This window comes from Cyanistes caeruleus, chromosome 1 (genome assembly GCF_971803275.1).
Source record: "Cyanistes caeruleus chromosome 1, bCyaCae1.hap1.1, whole genome shotgun sequence".
Lineage (NCBI taxonomy): Eukaryota > Metazoa > Chordata > Aves > Passeriformes > Paridae > Cyanistes > Cyanistes caeruleus.
The window spans coordinates 117,499,201-117,521,903 of record NC_141701.1 but is presented as its reverse complement, the minus strand read 5'-3'; the positions used below and the strand labels follow the sequence as shown (position 1 = coordinate 117,521,903).

General features: G+C 40.7%; 1 protein-coding gene and 1 long non-coding RNA gene across 5 annotated transcripts in view; one reads left to right on the top strand and one right to left on the bottom strand.

Annotated features, from left to right (window-relative positions):
- Positions 1–1,120, bottom strand: part of LOC111923447 (uncharacterized) — a 59,358-nt gene extending 58,238 nt beyond the window's left edge. Inside the window, exon 1 of the long non-coding RNA XR_015276942.1 lies at positions 1,017–1,120. This is a non-coding gene — a long non-coding RNA (uncharacterized LOC111923447). The remainder of the gene's footprint in view (positions 1–1,016) is intronic.
- Positions 1,121–5,796: 4,676 nt separating this feature from the next.
- The window catches only part of GALNT15 (polypeptide N-acetylgalactosaminyltransferase 15), a 30,046-nt gene continuing 13,139 nt past the window's right edge, over positions 5,797–22,703 (top strand). The window contains exons 1-5 of one of the 4 annotated variants that reach the window (XM_086852541.1): positions 5,797–6,011; positions 6,950–7,495; positions 12,966–13,132; positions 13,854–14,058; positions 22,259–22,426. In XM_086852541.1, coding sequence (XP_086708667.1) covers positions 5,986–6,011; positions 6,950–7,495; positions 12,966–13,132; positions 13,854–14,058; positions 22,259–22,426 — 1,112 coding nt within the window. In that variant the 5' untranslated portion in view covers positions 5,797–5,985. Of the gene's footprint in view, positions 6,012–6,547; positions 6,739–6,788; positions 7,496–12,965; positions 13,133–13,853; positions 14,059–22,258; positions 22,427–22,703 lie in introns of those variants that run through there. The other 3 variants (XM_023919190.2, XM_023919189.2, XM_023919191.2) reach the window with 3 other exon arrangements.

Genomic DNA, 22,703 nt, shown 5'->3' with positions numbered 1-22,703 from the left:
GCAAGTTTTAAAAGTATATTAACATATTAAAGTCATATACTTAATATTCAGTTCTGTACTGCTAAAGGAACGAAAATAGGAGGTTTTATCTACTGCAGGGGGGGGGGAAAGGCAAAAAAGGAAGTATCTTCAGCAGTTGGTTTACTCCTATCTTTAGTAACCCTCACAAATCAACCAGAGTACATAGGACAGGATGGCAGGATAAAACACATGGAAATATATGAGAGTAGACGGGGTTGATTTTATTTTATATATTTATATTATTATATGTACACACACACACACACACATAGTATATACGCAGACTGAAGTTCTATACACATACATACACAGGTATTTCCTTTCCATCTTTTGCCCTAAATTCAATCCTGCTTTTAAATGCATAGCCCACACACAGCTCCCACAGATACCAGTGACAGTGCACATGCCCATCTCTGGGCTAAAACTACTTTATTTAGAACATCTTAGGCATGAAGCTCAGCTTCCTTTTTAATACTATTTTATATTTAACCTTTATTTACTCTATGTGAATACTGATGATTCTAAACAAATTTAAAGAAAAGCACAGGGTTTGTTTTGGATTCCTAACAACCATTTTCAAGATCTACATCAATACATATGGTCCCATATTTTACAGAATATCCATCCCACCATGAGCTAAACTTCAACAGGGGGTAGGAGTCTAGGCCTTTATTCTTGAACGTAAACTTTTACATACACACAGCTGAACTGCATCGTAACTTTAGTGTTAACTCTTGTGAATGTACTGTGTTTTTAAAATTGGTATTTTAGAAACAAAAAGAACTAATAAAGGAAACAGGCTCACAAAAGTGACTGTTTTCCACTTTCCTCTCCCAAACAGCTAAAGAATATAAGTCTTGTTTGAGAAATATAAAGAGAAGTCATAGGTCCCACTCACACACCTGTTACATTAATACAGCTTACTTTCATTTGCTCTGTGTTTTCCTCATATTAAAAATGAAAGCACAAAAAAATAATATACACTGTAGCCTTACCTCACATATCCATCCATTTACTTCAGCTCCTCCACTGTAATAGCATTCCCAAACATGCCCTCTGTGCTCTCAGTTCATGCACACTTGCTACCCAGCTACAGGTCATTAAGCTGCACACCTGCAGTGACTTAACTCGTGCTTTCCTCAGCTCTGAACTGCCCCCAGCAAGAGTGAAATCATTCACTCTTCACACCCTCATTAAATGTTGTCTTCTCCTCATGATACTCTGTGCCAAATTCACTGATAAATCCAACATGTAATACTCAGCAGGTAACTGAAGCACATTTATTATACCAGCTACACACAAATATGTAACTATTTAGGAGGAATAAAAAATGGTAATTTCCAGTTTAGGTGATGTGGATGACCACTGCCTTGAAACAGGAACAATCTGTACGTAACCGCATATGACTAAGCGCTTAAATGTGTGAAGAGATGCCAGAACCATTTAAAGATTTTTCTCTTTACTAGACACCATTTTAACTAAAAATACTTACTATGGGGACAGGCTTTGCATATGAATATTGGAGTTTTAAATGCTGTCTGTATTAAGAGTCTCTGAGAGACACATGCTATTTATGTACCACTTGTATGTCCAGAAAGAAACGGAACAGACATGAAGTTAAAGCTGCCCACCAGCTAAAGAGTCCTTGGTGGGGAAAAAAGGTTTTGCTGTGGGTACCTTTAGTATCATTCAGGTTTTTTGAGATTTCTGATTGCAAATGGTTTCATGGCTTGTTCCATGGAAGTAAATTTCCAACCATAAATGAAACTTGACAGGCAGAGATCCCTAGGGGAGTACCCATCATGAAGAATTCCTTCTTATGACCTTCCATCCATAGGGCTGAATTTATCTTTGTTGTAACACAACTGGTGTTAATACCACATGAAGGATCAATTTCCTTTATGGCATTTGTTTCATTTTTTAAAGCCAAGGAGGCCAGGTCAGCCACTCTGAAAGAGTAAACCACCTTATTTCTATTTCCACCTGCAATTTAGAGCCACCTATCCCTAACAGTGGGTTAGATTTTATGGTCAATGCAGAATGATATTCTAATGAATAATGTTGACACTAAAATAGTCACAACCAGTTCAAAACTGGATTCAGATTACCTTAGGGTGGTTCAGAACCCTCTCCAGCCCGAGGATATTAATAGTGGATGATTGAGAGGCAGGAGGTAGTGATAGCCTGTGTATTACCCACAGCACTTCGGATGTATCTTTCCTATGGGAGTTAATGATGATAAACAGTCATCATCCCTCACAAATAGCTGGTAGCTGTCTAGGGCTGTGTTAGAGGCTAGATCTTAGGCATGGAGTACACAGTATTGCCCTTAACGTCCTGAGAACTACCATTTCTGAGTTAGCCATAGGCTGTGGTGCAGTAAACTCAGAAGCTGTCCCTGCTGTGATATATATTACCTTTACTTTCCATCCAGTGTGCCTGACCTTCATGCACACAGAACTGCTTTTGAAAAGCAGTGCAAAAGTCCATGGCTTCCTTGCTCCATTTTATATGGGACATGATTTACGAGTAGAAATCTTGTAAAAATGGAATTTCAGATGCATTTCCTTCACTGACAGGTTGGCAAACATCTTATAAATCACGATGCAAGTTCCAAAATCCCTGCTAGTGATCAACAGATTTTATCAAGCTTTTTATAGCTTTCAAAAGCAAGTTCCACAGAATCTTGTTCTAATTTATTATTCACTTGCTCTTAGAAAGTATCATTGAATGAGCAATATTTGCTACAATGCCATGCACACAAACCATCTGCAATACCTGCAAATAAATTATACCTTCTTCTGATGTAAAAATACATATTTCTTATTATATTCTTGGAAGAAGGGGGAAGTTACTTGGTAACAAAAACACCACAAATCTTGTGCACCGTGTAAACAGTCTCCTTTCATGCACTTTCTTCACATCTGTGCAAATAAAGCCATTGTTACAAGCACAAAGAGCCGTGGCATACAATACACGCAGCTATGAAACCATGAGTGCTGTATGTGTTGAGTCTTTAAATGCAAGTGGCACATCTGCTTTTGGCATAGGAGTGTAAATCAATCCAAGATGTTTATTAAAGAGTCAGTAACGACCTGTCCACACGCTCTTTCTTCCATCCAGCCTTGGGTTTGTTCTTGCTTTGTTATTTTCCTGGCACTCAAGCATGGGCTCTGCACACTGAAAGTATGTGGTGTTTCTTCACGTACAGATAACATAACATGTCACGTAATATTGAACAAGTATGTGATGCAGAATGGTTTGGACAAAAATGTGAGCCAAAATGAAGTGGGGAGGAAAGGGTAAGTACAAACAGCTACAGAAAATGACTGAAAGGTTGACTCTGCAAAAGGCAACCATGTTTCCTGATACCTTTTGAATTAACAAGCCCTAGATTTGATTCCATGTTCCAGCTCTTGGCAATTAATGAGCAAAATTAGCAATATTGAAGGATTGTGAGTATTTTCTTAAGGAAGTCAATAACTGACTTTGCATTTGCTGAAGGTATTCATACCATTGGGCCTACCTGAGCAGGCCTGGTAGGATCAGCTCTTGCATGGGTTGACCAGCAGGAAAGTTGGCACTGGCCAATACTGACACTGCAAACTGGCCCTTTTTGTGATTTTACAATTGCTGGTGTATTGGGCACAACGTTCCTTTCCCATGGATTGAGGAGCTCAAGGGCTTGCTGTAGAACAGCAGTCCAAAGACAATAATACCTTTTGTGGGCAGCCTCTTTGTGGGCTACTTGCATGAAGCAGCACTTAAAAGACTGGACCTCAGGATGAAGGCAATGGCTCTGTGTCTGACAGGAAAGCCTGGGCCATGTAATGCTCCTTCCTCTTCCATCAAAGGATGCGCAGGAAAGCATCCTAGGAAAGGGAATCCTCAACAGCTAGTCAGGAGGAGTAACCTGTGTCCCAATGAAGGGCCTACTTTGTAGCACATCTTTGAGTAACCAAGAACTTTACTGAGAAGTGAATTGAAAAATACAATGGATGTTGTATTCTTGACTGCCATGTGGGGAGATCATAACAGTGATGCTGTCCTTCAAATGCATTGAAGGAAACAAGACATGTCCTGTCAGATACGAAAGGGAGGCTCAGCCATTGAAAAGGCACTATCTCTTTTGTATGATGGCAGTGGAAACCCACTGTTTTAAGAGACAAGATTGAAAAACAGACTGTTTGATGGGAAATGGTTTTGGAAGGCTTGTTGTGCAAAAGAGGTAATAGAGGCTGTTGGAAGTGTGCCACCCAGTGTTTTAAACTTGCACATTTAATTGACTAGACTGAACAAATAGCTTCTGTAATTGTTCATTTCTTCTTTGTTAAAATGGTCAGGATATATTAAAAAGCTGGATTACATATGCATGTGCTTCAGTGATAATATTACCTATCAGCTCTGTCCCAAAAGTGTCTAAGATTGCTGTAAATTTGTTAATTGGGTGTCTTTTCATCTGTAGCTGAAATTCAGCTGCACAAGTGACCCAGGTGGATTTGCTCAGCAATACAGAATATACCAGGACAGAATCTATACAGCAATTTCTACTGCAGGCTAGAATTATCTTGATCAGACTTGTTATAGCATCTTGTTAAAATATTCTAGCCAGGGAAAAAATATTAATTAAATTAAATCATACTACTCACATAGCCCAGAAAAGTTAAAAAGGGGGAAGAGAAAGTAATGCTTTCTCCCATTTATTCCACCCACTCTTAAGTTTCTTCTTTTAATTTAATTTTATTTTATTCCATATGCCTGATAATGGGACTTTGTGGAACTGAACCTTTTGCAAGTCCCTGTGAAAGCTTTTTGGAGAACATCTTGGACAGGTCTCTTCATTTCCATTTAATTTTGTCTTTCTATGGCTGAAACATTGTAATTTAAATGAGTGCTTTCGAGCTCAGATTTTTTTAATGCAAATGTGTGCTGCTTTCCTATTGAATTGAAATCATCAATACTTCTTTTTCCCTATGAAAAGCAGAATAAAAAGTAATATTCTCAGGGCTGATGGTGAATTGGGATGTTACTTTTTTGTGAATTTAAGCTTAAAAAGGGAGATACACACAATGGTGAAGTATCAAAATATTGGCTCATTCTTCCTTCTGCCCAAGATATGATTAAAGCAGTTCTGTATATTTTAAAGAACAGCTGATGTAGGGAAGGTGCCAAGACACAGCAGACCAGTCACACTCCCTCAAGGCATTCTGTATAAGCTGCTTAGGGGAGTGCACACAGAAGTGAGACACTATGTGCCTTCAGCAATCTTATGGTGCTCTATACCACCCTTGCTTTTGAAGGTTGTGGCGCATTTTAATCTGAAAAGTAGGTGTACTCTCATTTTGAATTTTTTTGGAAGCTGTCTACCAGGAACCATAGTCTGAACTTATAGAACATCTTAGAGGGAAGTAATAGCAAAGAAGGTAAAAAAACCCAGATCCTTGGTTTCCTTTAGAGTATACTGCATGCCTGTCTTCAGGCTATTCTTTTAGCTATAATGTCTATAAATGTAGGGCTTTTTTAAAATCTCTGAGTGTGGAAGTTCTCCAGTAAGCATGCCTCCTGAAGCAGGAGCTTTCTGCTCATCAAATATTGCAAGATACGAAAAACAGCACATCTCACGCCCCCAGCATCAAAAGGGTTGGCAACACCTGAGTTGCATCCATCCCTGATCTCTGCCAGACCAAGAGGCATGTGATGCTGAAGCATGTGGATTGTCTCACCCCTTCTCCCATTGGACAAGCACTCATCTCACAGCAAAAAATGCCTCAGTCCATGCCCAGTAGCACCCATGCCAGCAGTATTAGCAAACAGACCTCAGAGACTGAGCTCTCCTTTTAATCACAGAAGTTGCTATTTTCTCTCAGTGTCAGTGGTTGTTGTTCCAGCTCAGGCTTTATACATATTATTACTGGACTAAGGAAAACTTGAAGTGCTGTTTGCCCTGCAATACCGAATTTATGGATGAGGAGACAACTTCAGCCTGCCAGGTGATAATTTGGCACCCTTATGTCATTGTTAAAATCCGTATAGCTGTAAATATTTATTGGATATGAAATATATTCCAGCTAACACATTATCATATGAATAAATCTAACCTTAAATAAAACATGTGCTCTCCATCTTTTATTCAGTTTATAAAACTCTTGATTCTTGCTCTGTGCATTCTCAGCTTAATATAGCTGTTCCAATGTACAGCAATCTGTGGCATGCCTTGATTTCTAATGCAACGTTTTGCTTCTTGCATTTCACCTCTTACAGCTTTTGCAAAGTTCTGATTTGATAGGACAAGCACAGTGAGGGCATTAGGACCAAGAGAAAGACGCACACATTGCTCTGTATTATGTCTGGCAAAGTGCTTCCTGACTGAGTGCCGTAGTTATGTGTGAAACAAAGTCAGGGACCGACTACTTCTCATCTGTTGATCACAGTTAACTTGAAGCCTCTGAACGGGGGAGAGCTGTCAGATCTGCTTTCAGAGATACTGTGCTTCAGTCCAGGAAGCAATTGGAAACTTTGAAGAAGCAGGATCTACCCTGGAAAGAAACTATGAGAAACGGGATTTCTTTCGTCTTAGAATTTTAAAAGGGGGAAAAAGAAATCAAAGCTTTAGTTACTCTTTTAATCAGCAAAGCATGCACTTTCCTAACTAAGCTGGGACTCCGTATAATAACGGATCTAATTTATCTCACTGGATCCATGCTACATTTAACTACAGTAAGTACAATATTAATAGGAATGTTATAATTCTTTTTTTCTGTAAATAGAGAGGAAAGCATGAAATGGCATCAATGAAATGTGAAGGGAGCAAAAAAATCCTCTTGGCAGACAGTGAAAACCAGGGCTTTTGTGCAACCCGAAGACTGAAATCTGAGGAAGATCCAAGTGATATTTAACATGACCATCTGTATCATTTTGTCACCAACAGTATGTTCTTGAGGAAGAAGTGCAGATATGGATCACGTAAGCTGCAGTTTCTCTTGTTGTTTCTGATGCTGGGTTTTTTGCTACTGATGGTTACAACGCTGAATCCACCACCCAGCAACCAGAGCAAGGAAGGGACTTTCCAGCCTGTGGAGTTCAACGCCCGGGAAGGGTATCAGATGGACTCTGTGGAGACCCAAGAGATGCTGGAAACCCAGGAGGAGAGCCAGCAGTATTACCCTTTGGATGGTCTGTCGCCTTTCATCTCCCTGCGGGAGGATGAGTTGATCATGGCCGTCGTGTCGCCCACCGGCAAAAGGAACCACAGCAAGGCCAGGAAGGGCTATCGCGTGGTGAAGCAGCAGGGCAGGCGGCCGGAGGGGAAGGCAGAGGGGGGCCCCGAGTCCCAGCCGCTGTCCCTTCCCCTGCAAGATGGGCAAGGGGCTGCTGCGGGGGAGCGGCCGCTCGGCCTGGAAACCCACGGCTTTAACGAGGCGCTCAGCGAGCGGATCGCGCTGCGCCGGGACCTGCCTGAGGTACGACACCCGTTGTAAGTAAAACACCCTATTTCACTTCTGGGGGAAAACCTGCCTCCTTCCCCGCCGCCGCGCCCCCCCCGAACCTCTCCTGCAAACCCCGCACCTCTCCTTCTCTAGACCTCGCGTCTTTCCTATCGAACTCCCCGCTCCGGGTCGGGCGCTCCGTTCCTCAGACCAGGGACGCTCCCAGCCTCCTTCGGGAGGTGGTTCAAGCCCTCAGGAGCGGGCGGGCGGCAAAGGCGGAGGGGGGCACGGTGCGGGAGGGGCGGCCGGGGTTCGCTGGGTGAGCGAGCAGAGGCGCGGGGCCAGCGCCGACGGGGGCGGTGTGAGCGCGGCCCCGCCACCCCCGCGCCCCCGGCCCGCCCGGCGCCGCCGCGCCCTGAGGCCGAGCGGGCGGCAGCGCCCCCTACCGGCAACCGCCTCACGGCAGGTGCCGCCCCGGGCCCCGCCCTTCTCTGTCCGGCCGTCTGTCCGGCCGTCTGTCCGGCTGCTGGGCTGCGGAGGGGAAGGAAACCCGCGGCGGGCTGGCGAGCAGGAGAGGCGGCGTCCCTCCTCGGCCAGGCCCCGTCTCAGCCCACCTGCCAGAGCTACGGGGTCACTGGGCTTGCAAAGTGATGAATGAGTCAAGAGTTAGGGCTTCCAGGGATTCCAGAGCAAAAGTGACCCGGTGGTCACTCATAAAAGTGGAGCCGACTCTGCAGTGGTGTGGCCTCACTTCAAATACCGTGTGCAGTTTTGAGCACCGCAATGTAAGAAAGATACAAAGCTGTTAAAGAGTGTCCAGGGGAGGACAACCGAGATTGTCTGTGATTGTCAGAGATTGGCAATGGGTCTGTAGGAGAAGCTGTGTGAAGAGCGGCTGAGGTCACTTGGTTTGTTCAGCCTGGAGGAGACTGAGGGGAAACCTCATTGCTGTCTACAGGTTCCTCACAAGGGGAGGAGGGTAGGCACTGATCTCTCTGCTGACCAGTGACAGGACCCGGGAATGGCCTGAAGTTCTGTCAAGGGAGCTTTAGGCTGAATATTAGTAAAAGATTCTTCACCCAGAGGGTGGCTGGGAACTGGAACAGCTCCCCAGGGAAGCGGTCACAGCACTAAACCTGACAGTTCAAGGAGAGTTTGGACAATGCTCTCAAGCAAATGGTTTGATCCTTAGGGTGTCCTGGGCTGGGCTGGGAGTTGGACTCAGTGATCCTTGTGGGTCCTTCCAAATCAGAATATCCTGTGATTCTGTGGTAAGTATTGAAAGGAAACTCCTGGGAGGAAGGAAGGTGGATATTGGTGTGTTGGACAAGCTCTGCCAACACTACCATACCTGTCAGCAGCCAGGCTGTAAGGCCACTGCAAAAAATGTATTTGAAGCCCCAGGTGTTACATTTGAAGTCTGGAGACTTGAGAGTCAGTTGCCCCAGCAGCCCAGGAGGGGCTACTCATCACACTTCTTAAAAAGGATCTGAGGTGTATCTACTATCAAGGATGGAAAGTTCAGGTTGGACATTGGGAGGAATTTCTTCAAAGAAAGGGCAATTAAACATTGGAATGAAATGTCCAGGGAGGTGTGGAGTCACTGTACCTGGAGGTGTTTAAGGAAAGACTGGACATGGCACCTAGTGCTGTGGTCTCATTGAAAAGGTGATGATCAATCAAAGACTGGACTTGATGATCTCAGAGGTCTTTTCCAGCCTAATTGATTCTGTGATATGCTTCCCTTCCCAGGGGGAGGGCAAGAGATGTGAGTGGTGTCTTGTCTCCTGTAACAAAAATAATTGTAATTTTCTCCCAGGACACGGTGGAAAGATATAGCAGAAAACATTTTAAATAAGACACAGAATTTTTATTTTTTTTTCAAACCACCACACGTGTGTTCATTTTCACATGTTTAAAGACAGCTGGCTGCTCTAATTTAAGGCACAGTCACAAAGAAAGAGAAATGAAACAGTATTTCCTGTATTTACTGACTAGGTTCAGTGTTAATTTGGTTAAATCCATTAAATAATGACATGCTGATATTATTTCAGTTATTTTTTGGCATGCCTCACTGCTAACTCTTTGAACTATGTAATGTTCAAAGGAGGAATGACTACCCTGGTTTACTGCCTGTGGTGGAAAGCCAAAAAACAGTTTTATTTTGGCAGCTGAAGGGCCATCCAACAAGAGACAGCTTTAGTTAATACTGATCTTGGTAAAATTTAAGCCATGGTCTCAGAGCTCTTGGATGAATTTTACTGCCTGACTAGTTACAGCCTAAAGAACTCTCAACACCACAGCTTACTGAGCCCAGACTGAAACCTCAGATCTCAGCATCTCAGGCTGATCTAAATCCAGATCATAAACTTGCAGCAGGATATGTCTAAGCCAGACCTGTCCTTTATGGCACAACACACAAACCACAATGATAATTTTTAGGTGTAGTTTACTCTGGGGGCCTGGCTTGCAATTGTGTCAGTCCAGTTTTACAGCAGTGTAAAAAGAGAGCAAACCAGAATCAGATTGTCTGAGTTTCTATTCAGTTCGCATCATGTCGTTCTTCACAATGTCTATTATTATTTAATTAGAGGGAAGCCAACCAGTTAGAGATGTTTCAGTGAGTTACCTCCATGGACTTAGTCTCCCTCATGTCATGTTTCCCTTGAAATTGGATGGCAAATACTTCATATAAGAAGTGGCCCGTCCTCTGAGGTACCTTCCTCCCTCAAAGTGCTTTCTGCTGTTATCAGTTGCTCCAGCTGGGACTGACACTCTCCTGGGACACCTGAATCAAACCTACCATTGTGACTTTTATGATGGGGGTTCTGCCCAAAAGAAAGGTCTATTTTCCTCCCTTGGGTTTGAGTGTCAAATGGCAAAAGAAACTCACAAGGTATCTACAAAAGTTTAAAGTTTCATTAGAAAAGTATAGCTTCCTCTGGAGTGCTGTTTGGAGCTGAATCTCAATGAAACATTTTCCTGAAGGTGAGTGGGAGTCCCTGCCAGCTCTGCCTTTGCCTTGTCAGAATTGCTTTCAGTTCCTTGCTGCATGTGGCAATTCCTTGTTTTTCACAAATTAGATTAAATCACTATGTCTCATATCAGTCACAGCTCTGACTTTTTGAAATGCCAATTTATGATAGACAGTCTATGAAACTGCTCCAAATTACAGGGAAGGTATTCTTGTAAACCAGTACCCTTGTGCATTTTTGTGAAGATTAGATATCTATATTGCAAGTCTTTGCCAATCTCCATGGCAACTAAGCACTTGCCATCAAGGTTATGTGTTCAAGTACAGTTATTTTCAATTCTTTTCCAATTAAGATTTCACAACAGCCTTATTTTCTATATAAAATAACCTATAACCACAGTACTAGCAACTACGTGCTAGTAGCTATAGAATGTTTCTGTTTAGAAGCTGCCTGGTAGTAAAAGGACTGCATCAGATCTTCACTTTTCTTAATTACTTCTCAATTCTACTGCTTGAAAATATTCACTCCCAAGTCATGAGAGTATTCTTTTCCTGATTCTGCTGAAAATGGAAACAATCACCATATATGAAATTGTAACAGTATTGTTGATTACACAAAATTAGTAAACCAAGGACAATATAGATTAATTACAGTGTAAAATCATCAAGAAAATGTGCCTTTTTGCACAAAAAAAAAAAATAATGTGAACTATTGAATAATATAATAAATTATTAAGATTGTGCTCATTTGAAATATATTTTCCCAGAAGTGCATCTATAGTAACCATTTATGTGTATTCATAAATAAATCACTCAGACTATGGGTTCTCTTAATTGATTAGCAGCTTTGAGTCTGGATAGTGTCTAGCAGCATAGTGCCTCAGTTCATGAACGGAAGCACTAAGTAAAATGCTAATAAAAAGAAATACTAGAATTATATCCCTTCCATGAGTTTCTGCTGAGTAGCCAATTGTTTAACAACCTCTGTAAAATTTGTATAATTATTTGCTTGGCAATACAAAAATGCTGAAATAACAATGGGCTACATTCAGCCAATTGTGTAATTCCTTGAAGAAATTCTTGCTGCTGGAGATTAAATGAGTTAGGACACTGAATGACTGTTATTTGGGAAATGAAAAGATTTTTTAAATGTCCTTCCTAATGTCAGCAAAGCAGTATATAGACACAGTCTTTGCATATCTACAATGAGCATTTGAAGGCCCATTTTTCTGGAAAATATGCATCCTCACACCAGAGCAGATGGTTTTCATATGCAGTTTATCTGAGGAGGAATGGGAAGCATTTGTCATCTTTAAATGTTTGAATTATTGTAGTGGTTTAACACTGGCTGGGAATTAAACTTCCCCCTGTTCCCCTCTGGTGAGGGAGGGACAAAGGAGAGACTCGTGAGTTGATTTATTGAAAGCAAACAGAAATGGCATAAGAAACAATGTCAGCAGCAATATTAATAACAAAAGTGTACAAAAAGAGGTGCTTTACACACAAAAGGCATTCACCACCTTGACTTAGCTCTGCATGGCCACTGAGACAAAGACGAGATATCAGGGGGATGTTCCTGTGACTCAGCAATGACAGTGGTTATTCCCAAGGCAAAGACAAGATGGCAGGGGGATATTCCTGTGGCTTGGCAGTGTTAAGGAGTTATTCCTGAGACCAAGACAAGATGGTGGGCAGTCGCCTTACACAGCACCATGTGACCCCCTGAGACAAAGACAAGATGGCAGACTCTCCCTGCAGCCAGTGTTCCCCGAGCCCAAGACAATGAAAAACAATGACAGAACAAACCCCCAAAACTTGATTGTCCATACTGCACCACTCCACCCACTTCCAGACTGCTCTGCTGGTTCGATTGCACACTGACTCCTGGCTGGGAGCCTCATTCAGCAGTGATTCATTTTCACTGGAAAAGCAACCTGTATACACTTCATAGTGAAAATACATTTTTTTCTTAAATGTGCATACATTTGTAATCATGGCCCATGTAAGGATCCATGTCATTGCCATAAAGGACTGAGATGCTAGCTTCACTCACTAGGATTTTGGTCAGGTAATCCACAGATATACTCATCTGTTGTGCAGATGAGTTATTTTGTTAGTCTTAATGGTACTGCAATTGTTTGCTCTTTTCTCTTTTATGTGAGAAAACATGGAAATTGGTGGAGGCTGGCTGACTTGCTTTATCCCTCACTCTGCTCTAATAATCCTCACTTTTTCTTTGTGTTCTGGGCCGTTTCTGTTTGAGCTCTGTTTTTTGAAGCAGACAGAGCAGGAAAAAAACCTATCCCAGGACACAGGAACATTTTCCTCTTTTTGTATTATAATTTTGATAGTGCCATTCCCATATTTTAACTTCATATTCCAGTTCTGAACACCTTAGTGCTTCCTTTTCTTAGAAGTGAGCTGAGATCTTAAACTGCTCTCTACCCCTAAAGCTTTAGGTGCTGCTTACAACTTTGCTCTGAGAAAAAATTTAGCCATTTGTTCCAGTGTTTCCAGTGTCTTCCTCATTTTCACCCATGTAGGTGTCTTCAGCAAAAATATGACTCCAGTCTGCCCACTGCTAGTGTCATCATCTGTTTCCACGATGAAGCCTGGTCTACTCTGCTGAGAACTGTGCACAGCATTATGGATACAGCCCCAAAGGCCTTCCTCAAGGATATCATCCTAGTTGATGATCTCAGCCAACAAGGTAACTCCCATTTCTCTGTATGTGAGTTCCTTTTTCCAAAACTTCAGGGAAGAAACCATCCTCCTCCAAGAAGTGTGTGAGGAGAGGAGAAGGCAAAGAGGACTTGCAGGAAATGAGCTAAGCAGCGCCCAGAGCTGGCTACCTGGTTTCACAATCCATCCTTAGAATTCAGCGTAGACTTTCAGCTTTGACATATGTTTCTTTTTTCCCCCACATCATTTACAACACTCTGAACTTTCTCACTTTAAAATAAGATCACAGTATGCAAATCTTAGGATTCCCACTGGACCATATCTGCTGTCATAATTTCCAGACCTGGATTTTGGCTGAAGCATAGAGTGGAAAAGTTCACATTGCTAAAGTAGTCCAAACTAAAGTAGCTTGGCTTGGGAAAGCAAAGACCTGTAGTATCTCACTCTCATCTGTGTATTTTATGAGATGATGAGAGCATCCACCTTTTGCTAAAAACAGGAGAAGAGGCTGTTAAGACTCCCACAGGAATAGCTTCCTACCTTGTGAATCTCAGGTTCCATTAGTCTCTACTTCCCTTTGACATTATGTTGCTGTAGAAATATTTGAAATGTGGCCTACTTGGCCATTTAAAACAAATACCTCTGAAACATTTTACCAGCAAGAAGTAGCATCTCCTGCTTCCCGTTTCTTTTCTGTAACAGCTTGAATCAAAACAAAAACATTTCAGTGACTGTTCTGTTTCTGACAGGGCCCCTGAAGTCAGCTCTGAGCGAATACATCTCTAAGCTGGATGGTGTGAAGCTCATTCGGAGCAACAAGAGGCTTGGAGTCATCAGAGGTCGGATGCTAGGAGCTGCACGGGCTACCGGGGATGTGCTCATCTTCATGGATTCACACTGCGAGTGTCAGAAGGGCTGGCTGGAACCCCTCCTGGCCAGGCTCTCCAGCAACCGGTAAATATCCCTGGATATGCACATTTCTGCTGAAAGGGATGTGTTTGGAAATTGTTGGGTAGTTTTTGTAATCCTCCCTTGGCTCCCTTCTTGCTTCTGGTCACATCCCTTTTATTTTCTACCTTATCACCATATGCATCACTTTGATATGTGGGAAGCAGGATAGGTCTCAGAGCTGATAACCCTCACTTTACACCCAGTGTAAATTTCAAAATTTGTATCCAGTTAGAGCTTTAAGAAGTCTCCCTGGTGGTCTGAATTAAAAAGGTTTCAGTCTCAACATGTTTGTAAATCGGCACACATCCACCAGAGAAAGCTACTGCAAGACTCCATTATTTTTACTTTTTAGCCATCTCACTGATGAAGCCAAGAATAAAATGCTTTGTCCTCCTGAGCCAGTTTGGCTGTGTACCAACATCACCTTTTGGCCACCATTTCTCTTCCACAGAAAAAGCCCAGATAGCCTGGGCAGCCTAGACAGGTCCAGCTAATCACCAGTGCTTTCACTGACACCAAAGCAACAGAGTAAGGTAGTGATTCACATTTCTGAGTGTTTCATGTTTAGGGTGATTCTTGGGCCTGCTCTCTACTGTGTACAGCTAAGCTCATCTATGCAGTCCTTTGAAAAGATTAAAACCACTGCAAATGTGTCTAGGCTTACATGTCAGTAAATCTTTTTTTAAAGGGACTTTTTGGAAAGAAAAAATTTGTACATTAACTTGTCATTTGGGAAAAAAATAATTGCTAGAGGGGGTAAAATAAAAAAAAACCTTTAAACTCTTACTAGACTGTTAAATAGTCATGCTAAACACCTTCAAAGACTGTTCCCAAGCACTGGAAGAAGCTGCTTTTATGGCTTATTATGTTTGCTTATAAGAGAATTAATGTGCACTTTTTGAAATTATTACATCATTTGAATGAAAACATTAAGAATACTGAAAGCAAGAATAATGCTGTGCTAGAATGTCAGGAATATTCTTTTCAGAAAGGTCCTCCTTGTAAAAGCAAATTTTTGTTTGCTGACTAATTAGATTATTTACTGTGAATATATTTCATGATTCTTCTGCCTTGAACTATAGTCTATTTTTAACGTTCAGGCAAAACTACAGTGTGTATCAGTTGGCCAGTCTTTATGACTGTACTTTAAAATTGCTAAAATTAAAAGTTACGAACAGTCTCAGAGGAGAGCTATAGTGGAGAATTACAACAGCAAGAGAGAAATTAGGACCCCACAACCCCACAATGTCAAAAACTCACTGTCAAAAATTATCCCTCCTGAGGGAATGCAAAGCCTCCAAGTATGCTATTATTCAGAGATTCTGTAGCACTGTCACCAGAGGGTGAGAAAAGAATTATTTTCCTTTATAGGGCCCATATGTTCATTCATTACTCCAGGAGAGCAGAATTTAACAGTAAATAAACTAATATGTAATTGGATTAATGAAACAAAGGTGGAAACCTGATTGAATAATGGTATGGTTTAAGCCATCCCTTTTTGTGTGCTGTATTAGTCACTGAGTCTGATCCTGGAAGCTTTCTCACTCCTAGTGAGGAGAACCTGTGACATCCTCCGCTGAGGTGGGAAGATAAGGTCTAAGGCACTCGGCAGTCACCTTCCCTTACTGTCCCTCTTTCTCCAACTGAAGAATGATGACAATAATACTGACCTGATAAGGAAGTTAATTCATGACTTGCTATTAATTGCTTGTAATGCTTGCATGGAAAAGTAAAGCATCAGTATAGTCAACTTGGCCTCATTTAGCACTTGAGGAGCTGTTAGATTGAATCATGTGCACTCCCTGAGACTAATCAAGTGAGGAAAGCACAGGAAGTTGAAAATGACTGCTGAAATATCCATTTTTCCTCTTCTTAATGTACCTTTCAAACTGTAACTCAGGCACTTTTAGTGGAGGGACAGGATGGTCAAAAAACCACCTGGAGTGAGTCAGTTGTTTGCTGGCAAAGACCAATGCAGCCTTTCAAAGCTTGAACATTTCCAGGAGCTTAAGGGAGGTGTAGAGTGGTTTCAACTTTGAAAATTGTGATTAAACCTAATTTTATAGACTCCTGATCAAAGTGTCAGTATTATTGTGATCTGTCTTAGAGTGATGCTGAGAGATCCTTGCCCAGACTGAGATCTCACTGTGAGTTGAACATACAACAAGAGAAATACTCCCAGTACTTAGCAGACTGTAGGATAAATATAAGAAAAACTATCCCAGTTTTACGGGTATAGAAACATTTATACAGAAACACTTGGCAGATATTTGACCTGTTCTAGGTAATGACATTTCATCTCCCTACATGATGGCTTTATTCATTAATCCAATCTAATTTATTTTTCTGAAAAATGTATTAAGTCATTCTAAAATCATTGGATATACGCTTATGAGCACCTTGTTTGGGACTAGTTCTGTGAACCATATCTAATAAATTGAGTGGGAAGCTGTGCATCAGCTTACTATATTGCCTAGAGAATGGTTCAGTGATTTCTAAAGCATTCCTTGACATTTTGATTATTCAGGGATGAATACTGTAGGTACCTGGACAATATTAGAAAACTACATGAGATATCCCACAGATCATTTAATTTGACAACTGTTTGTGTTCCAGGCTAATTCCAGGTGAGTAGCATGGTGCATAACAATGCAGCTGAGCTATTATTACAGTCATCTTTGGAAGGGTTTGCCTTTTCCAGGAAACTGCAGAGCTGCTATTTTGTATTCCATCCAAAGGCAGGGAAAGGCAGAGGGAGCATATAATGAACTGTTCCATGAAGCCTTAAAAATGTTGTTCCTTTGATCTAAGAACACAGTACTGAAGCAGGATGATGAAAAAAAAAAATCCAAAACATATTACCTTAAAATACTTCATGAAAGCAATACGAACCGTGATTATATCCTTGACAAGGAATTCCACCTCTAAAAGGGGCCTGGGTACCATAACTATGGACAGAAGGGTGGTTTGCAAAGGAGTAGCTGAACCTTAGGACCTTTCCCCTGCTCCTCATTGCAAGGGCTGTTTCTGTGCTGGAGCACTGCCTATGCCACAGCTCAAATATTAGATTAGGAAAGAGAAGCCTGTTATATTATTTTAAAAAGCTTATCTGGTTTCTAAAATTCAAAGTGCCTCAGCACTGTGATTCTAGGTCACTTTAATGAAAATGCTGATAAACAGAATAAGAAATTAACATAGCAGTGGAAAGGTGTTTCATCATCTGTGTGCTCCCATCAGGAACAAATGGAAGGCTCTGCTTCCTGTAGATCCAGGAATAGAAGGAGTTCTGCTGTCCAGAAATCTTCTGTGTGGTCCTGATTTTATGATAATACACAAGAGAGAAGGGAAATATTTTGCACTAGAGATGAACAGCTTCTTCATCTCTTTTATTCTGATTCTCCACTTTTCAGTGGCCTATATCCCAGCTTTTTGAGCTACTAAATACATGAGCCATCTGTTTTCTAACTTCTCACAGGCTTAGGGAAACATGATGTTATCCATTCAGAACCCACACAACCCCAGCATCTGAGCATGCAATTCCATGCTGCTCTCCCTGTTTTGAAAGCCTTCCATACACTTCACATGTAACAGCCTGCTTCCTGGGATTTCTGTGTTTGCTCCTTCCTTTTATATCCCCCGTTTGTCAATAGCACTCATTTCAAATTCAGTAAATGTTCTGCATTTACATGGTAGGATATGGGAAGATAAGCTTCACAATCTTTCACAGTTGATCAGGATCAGTAGGTGACCTATTTTAAAGAAGTTGAGGTGAAGAAAATAAAGACAGGAGTCTAAAGCCAAAGGCAAATATTACTGCTAAACACAGGAGCAATATAGATTTAGGCATAATTCATGGCTCAGTGCCACGACTGACCAGTGTTAAAAGGTGTTGGTTACCTCTACAGATTCTGTTACTATACATAGAAATTTTAATATTTTAGCAAAAAAGGCATGTTCAAAAATTATTATTTTTTAATAAAGCATTTCCAAAGCATTCCCTTAGCACTCTGCTTTGCAGAGATTTGCTTAGTGCTTAGCATATTAATAGTCCACCCATTCAAATAGACTGTTCCTATGCCCTAAGTTAGTCTGGAGTTGGTCTGTAAGGCAGAATTTAGGTAATCCTTTATAACTTAGCTTTGCCATTCCTTATCACTGCATTTTATTTTCTTATTAACCCTTCCTAATTTCAAGTGGTCTGTATTTCTAAGACTTCAGTTAGCCAGCAAGGGGCTCTCAGTGGAAATGCAGCATTTTGTGGAACCAGCTTGGGTCCTCAGTTACTCACTGAAGTTTTGGTTGTGTGCAGAAAGAGAGAGCCAGGATAGGCTGGATTTCTTAGCTATCTAATTTTTGAAAGCTATGATGCACCTTGAAATAGGTTAAGGAATATACATAATTTTCATATTTGGTTTTGGGTTGGTTTGGGGTTTTTTTCCCCCATCTTTAAAGGAGGATTTAAACAGATTAAAATCCATTCCCTTCCCAGCAAAATAAAGTATAAATCAATACAAAAGAACTTTCAAAAAAAGTGTATCCAAAACTTCAAAACAGATACATTAATTAAAACTACCTCTCCCCATATTTAAAATTAGAAAAGAACATAAAGTCCATGTTGACTGTAAAGGGTCATGGGAAGACATTTCATTTGCAATTGTATTTGGTAAAGAAATCCCAAACCAGGAAATTGTTCTTGTTTGGGTTGCTCTTTTTCATGGAATTGTGACATTTTGTAATTTGTGTGAGTTCCAAGCATTTGAAATATTCACAGATTAGTCAAACAGTTCAAAGCATTGCTGCTAGTTGTAGTTGAATTTCCTGTTTTCCCCTTTCCTTGGATTCCACAGAGTAAAATTAGCAGTAGTTTGTACTTCATTTCAAAGTGCTGTGAAGCTGCTGTCTGCCAGTTACCCAGTTAAAAACAAGAATAGCTAAGAACATCTTCCAATTACCATCTACTGCAAATTTGCATTTAGAACTACACAAATATCAAACCCTCATTGAATATGCAGAAAACTGCTATTTTACATTTTTTAAATCATACCAACCAGAAAATGGGTAAAGCACTGCTTGATTAGGATTAAATTTGAATGTTGACCAATTTTCACACAAGATAAAGCTATTACATTCCTGTTTCAGATCAGAAAGACACCCCAAATATTTAGTTTTAAGAAGGTGTGTTTCTGTTGGTTTCAGCAGAGCTACATTGGGATTATACTATACTTACACTAGGTGAAGGTCTAGAATTATTCTTAAAAACATATTCTTGAAAATTGTTACTCTTGGCATTCTGAAAAAACTACACAAGTAGTAGCTCTAAAACACACTTATCATTTTTTACTGGGAATTACATAATTCTGTGGGAAAGGAGATCAGATTTTATTTTGTTCTGGTTTATGGTTGAATTTAGCCTGGATAGAACATGACCTATTCCTGTGAATTATTTTCAGCTTAAACACTGTAATTTTCCATGTCATAATTTGCAGATAGTTTGGATAATTGCTTGGTCTCCAAACTATCAGAATCCACTATGTCCTTATTGGTATATTTCTTGTATTGGAATCTTGAAGAATCGATGCCCAGTTACTAGAACTACTATTGTGGTGCCTACTCTTGTGAGCAATTGCACTGATACGAGAAGCACCATTGGAGTTTAGAGCTTTATAGTAGCAACAAATTCAAGGTAGATAAAAAAAAAAGACAAATTTTAAATAGTTACAATGATATGAAAATGTAGGGTAGTCTGAAATGTCTGGATCATCCAATCCAGAATATATCTGAGTGTGTCTGTATTTGCATTGTCTCTATCTGAACTATCCAGGATCAGTTCATGTGGTCTAGCCTGCGTGGTCAAGGTCTTTTGAGTGGTTTAGTCCACATTGCTTCTGGCTTCCACTCAAGTACACCTTCCTGATATTTCCCTCTTGAATCTGAAATTGTAAGATAAACTACCCTGGGGTCATTAATTCCTCAGTCCTGTCTGAATGAGAATGGATACCCCAGTTGCAATAGATAGTGTGGGTTTTAGCAAGCAGCAGCAAACTGAGGTGGGAGCTATAGCCTCATTACGCTCCCAACCAGGCAGCTGTCAGAGATGCTCGTACACTGGAGAATGCAGCAGGCTGTAGAAATTACTGTTATGACTTTTTATTTTTTGACATTTAGTCATTTTAAATCCACTTAACTTGTCAGATGGATTTCCCCCAGCATAACAAAGAAAAGAAATGCCTGTTTGCGTGAGTCCAGTGGGACACTACCTTTAGTAACTTTTAGAAGCAGGTAGTTTGCTTTGCATGCTGTTAGTGCGTAAAGCTTTCAGTAGAAAGGGCTTTGCTGGCTTGAGAGCTGGATGGTTTCTCCTGTCATGGATGCAAAACTCTATCACAGAGACATCATTAGGAGAATCAGGGAAGGATATCAGCTTTATTATTTTTAATATCACTTCTTTCCATTTCTTCTTGAGTCCTGCAGAAGGATGACAGAAACTCACTGCCTTGATGAATATGCCTGCAAATGCTGCATATGACCATAAAATTTTCTCACTTATTTATAAACTAGATGCTTGTTTCTAAGAGTCCCTATTACTGCATATTATAAAGGATGGTTTTACACGTGAGCAGAGAAATAAAATCTTTTTTTTTTTTTGAATCTTCCTGGCTTAAGCTCATCATAGGACAGTCTGCTCTTACTAGGAGACAAAACTGAGTCATTTTAAAGCAATCTTCTGCATGGTTCATCTTTGTTTTATCAACTGGCAAGCAGTAGTCTGTTTCTCTGTGGGCTTCTAAAATCCTCTACAGGAAATGTCAACTGTGAAAAAACAAAGTTGGGAGTTTTCCCCCACTCTGATACTGAAAAAACATTGTTCTAGTGATTGTGAAGGCAAGATATGTCAAGATTACATTGACATCACCCAGAGCTACCATCTTCCTTAGCTGGTTCTGGCCTCTGCCACAGAAAAATACAAATGTCTCAGTGCACTGGAGACTTCTGAGATGTCGTTTCTTCACTGACAATATTATGTTTCAAGCAAATTTCTCTCCTTGTGATTTCTGACCAACATATATATCTTAAAAGAGGAGGTAAAAACACCTACATTTTGCCCTCAAATTGACCATTTCATTTTTCCCTCCCTCTGTTTTAACAGGAAGTTATTTCCTAGGGAATAATTTCCCACACAGATATTCCCACTCTAGAACAATAATAATGTCTTTCAGTATACTTTAATCCCTCTTAAATATTACTGATTTTTCTCCAGAGGAACTTCTGTCTATAGACAAGCCTTTGCACTGAGACCAGAGACTATGTTTTTAAGCATAACTGAGAAAAAATGGATAATGTTATTCTTCAACACTTTTTCCCTGCAGTCCCTAATACCATTTCATTCATACTCTGAAAAATTCCAAATGTGATATATCAGTGACCTGAAAACAAGGAACACTGAAGAAAATTCTGAACTACCAGTTAATTCAAAGATGATGTGCAAGTACACTGTGAAATACTGTGACTTCTTTGCCATAGGGAAATGTCTACTACCGCTTCTCAGACTGATCCAAATCTAACTGAAGTTAGAAATCAATTCAAGGATTGTCACTTACAGTGCAATGTCTCTGTTCTTGCACTTAAAAGTAGATTCCACGCCGTGACAGTGCATTTGCAACTGTGATAAAATACAAAGAGACACTGGCTTATGAACTCAGTAAGAAATATTTTTTCAAAACAACCAGCAGAAAAAACTAAGGATAAGTGCACTCTTTATTGGCCTGATGCGGCAGACTCATGAAGTGTGTGCAACATCTACAGGAAAATCAAAGGATGGTAAAGTATGAGAGGCCAAAATCATCTTCTGCTATTAAAATTGCATCCATGCAGAGCCTGTAGCATCAGAGGCTGGGGCCTCTGTGTGAAATAGCTTTATGAGAATTCTGATGGTTAACTTATAACAGAATCCTAGACAGTATTAAATGATAATGCAAGGTACAGGGTATCAGTAAATTATTGATCTTTAGACTCTTCACTGCATGCTCAATATTCTCAAGCACTGAGCACCAGAGCTTCTGTCAGCAGGGAAACTAAGGGCACTCAGCATTTAGAGGAGTGCTTGTGCTTGACAGTGTCAAAGAGAAAAACTAATGTTTACTAATAGAGTAATGAATTTAATTTATGCTTTGGTTTTGGAAATAAATGGTATTGTCTTTTTCAGAAACAGTGTCGTCTCCCCTGTCATAGATGTCATAGACTGGAAGACCTTTCAGTACTATCACTCTGTGGGCCTGCATCGAGGTGTTTTTAATTGGAAATTAGATTTTCATTGGGAGCCAGTGCCAGAGCATGAAGAGAAGGTACGACAGTCTCCCATCAGCCCTATCAGGTAACAGTCCATCAGACAATGTGCCTTGCTCAGCTCAGCAGCAAAACTGTACAGTTTGGGTCATCTTGGGTCATCTTCCAGCTAACGAGAGAAAGGTGTGGTTACTTGCACATGCTCAGTTAATAACTCTGAAGGGATAGTTTTTCTGTTCGTGCTGTTTGTTTTTGGTCTTTAGTAATCATTCTAATTAGATTGCAGTCACACTTCCAACGTGACAAATACTTTCCACACATTGACACAACTAGAGTACAGCCTGACCAGACAAGGTGTGGAGGTT